This window comes from Onychostruthus taczanowskii, unplaced genomic scaffold (assembly GCF_017590055.1).
Source record: "Onychostruthus taczanowskii isolate IOZ18803 unplaced genomic scaffold, ASM1759005v1 scaffold410, whole genome shotgun sequence".
NCBI lineage: Eukaryota > Metazoa > Chordata > Aves > Passeriformes > Passeridae > Onychostruthus > Onychostruthus taczanowskii.
In genome coordinates, this window is record NW_024501572.1 from 8,604 (window position 1) to 13,396 (window position 4,793).

The 4,793-nt window shown below is 59.3% G+C and overlaps 1 protein-coding gene across 1 annotated transcript in view; it reads right to left on the reverse strand.

The window, feature by feature from the left end:
* Window positions 1–4,793, reverse strand: part of LOC121340599 (retinal guanylyl cyclase 1-like) — a gene marked incomplete at both ends in the record, with an annotated part of 22,474 nt that overhangs the window by 5,918 nt on the left and 11,763 nt on the right. The window contains 3 exons of the mRNA XM_041413463.1: window positions 327–476; window positions 1,562–1,718; window positions 3,644–3,820. Of these exons, the coding sequence (XP_041269397.1) occupies window positions 327–476; window positions 1,562–1,718; window positions 3,644–3,820 (484 nt within the window). The remainder of the gene's footprint in view (window positions 1–326; window positions 477–1,561; window positions 1,719–3,643; window positions 3,821–4,793) is intronic.

A 4,793-nucleotide genomic window follows, 5' to 3' on the forward strand; every position in this document is an offset into this window, starting at 1 on the left:
AGGGGGGTTTTTAGGGGGTAGTATGGGGTGTGGAAGTCAGATTTGGGGTCGCCCCTTCGGGGGGCAGCCCCAGCATGCACTGGGGGGGCTCAGGGGGTATTTTGGGGTGAGGAACTCGTTTTTGGGGTCGGTTTTGGGGTCACACCTTCGGGGGCAGCCCCAGCATGCACTGGGGGGGCTCAGGGGGTTTTTTGGGGTGAGGAACTCGTTTTTGGGGTCGGTTTTGGGGTCGCACCTTCGGGGGGCAGCCCAGCATGCACTGGGGGGGGCTCAGGGGGTTTTTTGGGGTGAGGAACTCAGATTTGGGGTCGGTTTTGGGGTCGCACCTTCGGGGGGCAGCCCCAGCATGCAGTAGGGGGGGCTCCTGCAGATCACCTCCTGCATGATGATGCCGATGCCGTAGACGTCGCCCCGGAAGGACCCGCGGCGCTCCAGGGCCTCGTCCCGCAGCAGCTCCGGCGCCGTCCACAGCCGCTCTGGGGGCGGGGCCAGGCTCGGACACGCCCACACTGACACGCCCACCCCGCCCAGGACACGCCCGTCCTGATAGGCCACGCCCACCCCAACCCAGAAGCCAATGGGAGGCTGCTTGAGGGTGTGGCCACGCCCCCAGCATGGGTAAGACATGCCCAGCTTGAAGCCACGCCCACAGGGGGGTGTGTCACTACAGGGCCACGCCCCCTTTAATACAAGCCACACCCCCTTTCCTATGGCCACCATTGAAGGGAGGTGGCACCAATGAATGGACAGGCCACGCCCACACATGAGGCCACGCCCTCTTCAAGGAGACCCCGCCTTTAATTGGGTGGGGTTGGTTGTGGCCACGCCCCCAATGTAAGCCTTTCAATGCCCCAACCACACCCATAGGCCACACCCCAACCCAAAAGCCACACCCCCAACCCAAAGGCCACACCCCCAACCCAAAGGCCACACCCCTAAATCAAAGGCCATGTGCCTGTCCACAGGCCACACCCTTCCATAAGGCCACGCCCCTTCTCTCCAGGGCTCCACCCCTTCTCTTTAGTCCTCCCTATTGGCCACATCTAGAGCCACGCCCACCCCAAAGCCACACCTCCCACAGAGTCCCCATTGCTTATCCCAAGGCCACACCCACAAGGCCACACCCATGAAGTCACACCCATGAGGCCACACCCACGAGGTCACACCCATGAGGTCACACCCATATGTCACACCCATGAGGCCACACCCATGAGGCCACACCCATGAGGCCACACCCATGAAGTCACACCCATGAGGCCCTAACCTTGATGCCACACCCATGAGACCCCACCCATGAGGCCACACCCATATGTCACACCAATGAGATCACATCCATGAGGCCACACCCAGGAGGCCACACCCATGAGGCCCTAACCTTGATGCCACACCCATGAGCCCCCACCCATGAGGCCACACCCATATGTCACACCAATGAGATCACATCCATGAGGCCACACCCAGGAGGCCACACCCATGAGGCCCTAACCTTGATGCCACACCCATGAGACCCCACCCATGAGGCCACACCCACAAGGCCACGCCCCTGCGGCCCCGCCCTCACCGTGCGGCTGCGGGGGCGGGGCCGGCACGCGCTGCGCCTCCAGCAGTTGGTTGTAGCCGTGGTCGGTGACCTTGAGCACGAAGCGCCCGTCCACCACGCAGTTCCGCGACTTGAGCCGCCCGTGCACCACGTCGCGGTGGTGCAGGTACCGCACGCCCTGCCGGCACCGCGCCGCCGTCAGCAAGGCCGGGGTCAGCAATGGCGGGGTCAGCAATGGCAGGGTCAACAATCAACGGCGGGGGCAACAATGGGGGGGGCAACAATGGCAGGGGCAACATTGGTGGGGTCAACAATCAATGGCAGGGTCAACAACGGCGGGGTCAACAATCAACGGCGGGGTCAACAATGGTGGGGGCAACAATGGCAGGGGCAACATTGGTGGGGTCAACAATCAATGGCAGGGTCAACAACGGCGGGGTCAACAATCAACGGCGGGGTCAACAATGGTGGGGTCAGCAATGGTGGGGGCAACAATGGCGGAGGCAACAATCAATGGCATGGGCAACAATGGCAGGGTCAACATTGGTGGGGTCAACAATCAATGGCAGGGTCAACAATGGCAGGGTCAACAATCAATGGCAGGGTCAACAAGGGCATGGTCAGCAATGGCAGGGTCAACAACGCCGGGGTCAACAAGGCCATGGGCAACAAGGCCATGGGCAACATTGGCAGAGTCAACAATCAATGGCAGGGTCACCATTGGCAGGGTCAACAATCAATGGCAGGGTCAACCATGGCAGGGTCAGCAATCAATGGCAGGGGCAACAATGGCAGGGGCAACAATCAATGGCAGGGGCAACAATGGCAGGGGCAACAATCAATGGCAGGGGCAACAATGGCAGGGGCAACAATCAATGGCAGGGGCAACAATGGCAGGGGCAACAATCAATGGCAGGGTCAACAAGGGCATGGTCAGCAATGGCAGGGTCAACAACGCCGGGGTCAACAAGGCCATGGGCAACAAGGCCATGGGCAACATTGGCAGGGTCAACAATCAACGGCATGGTCAACAATGGCATGTTCAAGAAGGTCATGGTGACAAAGTCATGGTCAACAAGGCCATGGGCAACAATGGCAGGGTCAGCAATCAATGGCAGGGTCAACAATGGCAGGGTCAACAAGGCCATGGTCAACAACGGTGTGGTCAACAAGGCCATAGTCAACAATCAACGTCATGGTCAACCATTGCCATGGTGAACAAGGCCATGGTCAACTAGGCCGTGGTCAACAACGGCATGCTCAACAAGGCCATGGTCAACTATTAATGTCATGGTTGACAATGGCATGGTCAACAATGTTGTGGTCAACAAGGCCATGGTCAACAAGGCCATGGTCAACAATCAATGTCATGGTCAACAATGGCATGGTCAACCAGGCCATGATTAACAGGGCCATGGTCAACAGAGCCATGGTCAACCATCAATGTCGTGGTCAACAATTGACACCATGGTCAACAATGGCGTGGTCAGCAACAGCACAGTCAACAATCAATGGCACGGTCAACCACTGCCACGGTCAACAATGCCATGGTCAGCAATGCCATGGTCAACCATCAACGTCATGGTCAGTCATTGCCGTGGTCAGCAAAACCATGGTCAACAACACCGTGGTCAGCCATCAATGTTACAGTCAACCATTGCCATGGTCAGCTGTCAATGTAATGGTCAACAATCAACATTATGGCCAACAATGCCATGGCCAAGAATCAATGTCATGGTCAACAATGGATGGCATGGTCAACAATGACATGATCAATAATCAACGTCACGGTCAACCATTGCCGTGGTCAACAATGCCACAGTCAACAATCAATGTCATGGTCAACCATCGACGTCATGGTTGGCGTTGCCATTGTCAGCAATGCCCTGGTCAACAATCACCACCACTGTCTACAACAACGCTGTAGAACCATGACCCCAGGAACATCCCGTGGCCACCAGACCACCGAGGTCACACCATGGCCACCATCACCTCCAAGACCACGCCCATGGAAACCACCACCTCCAAGACCACGCCCACGGCCGCCACCACCTCAGTGGTCACCCCGTGGCCGCGGGACCGCCGGGGCCACCCCTTGGGCACCTTGATGAGGTCGATGAGGAGGGAGGACTTGAACATCCAGTCGAGCTTCATGTCCTCGTTGCGCAGCAGGTCCTCGAGGCTGCCGCGCGAGCAGTGCTCCGACACGATGGCGAAGATGCCGCAGTCGTGGAAGAAGCCCAGGAACAGGTTCACGTTCTCGTGACGCAGGTCCCGCAGCTGGAGGGGACGCGGGGACGGCAGGGGACACCGGGAGGGGACACGGGGACAGCAGGGGACACGGGGGTGAGGTTGGCATGACCCAGTGATGTCCCCAAGATCCAACGATGGATCGCCATGGTCCAACCTTGACCGCGATGACCCAACGATGTCCCCATGACCCAACGATGTCCCCAACACCCAACAATGTCCCCACAGCTCAGTGATGTCCACATGGTCCAGCCTCGACCATGATGACACAACAACGTCCCCATGACCCAATGATGTCCCCATGAGCCAACCACGTCCCCATGGTCCATGATGACCTAACAATGTCCCACAAGCCTCAAGGTCCCCGTGTCCCCTCAGTGTCCCCATGACCCCTCAGTGTCCTCATGTCCCCTCAATGTCCCCATGCCCCCTCAATGTCCCCATGTCCCCTCAGTGTCCTCATGTCCCCTCAATGTCCCCATGACCCCTCAGTGTCCCCCTGTCCCCTCAGTGTCCCCATGACCCCTCAGTGTCCCCATGACCCCACGTTGTCCACGATGACCCAACGATGTCCCCACCACCCAGTGATGTCCCCATGGTCCAACAATGTCCCCATGACCTCTCAATGTCCATGGTCCAACCTTGACCACGATGACCCAACAATGTCCCCATGCCCCCTGGTGTCCCCATGTCTCCCAGTGTCCTCATGTCCCCCAGCTGTCCCCATGACCCCTCAATGTCCCCATGCCCCCCCCCGGTGTCCCCCCAGTGTCCCCATGTCCCCTCAATGTCCCCATGCCCCCTCCCCGGTGTCCCCCCAGTGTCCCCATGTCCCCTCAATGTCACCATGTCCCCTCAATGTCCCTGTGTCCCCCGGTGCCCCCCGGTGTCCCCGTGCCCCCCGGTGTCCCCTCGATGTCCCCATGTCCCCTCAGTGTCCCCTCAATGTCCCCATGTCCCTCCAGTGTCCCTGTGTCCCCTGGTGTCCACATGTCCCCCGGTG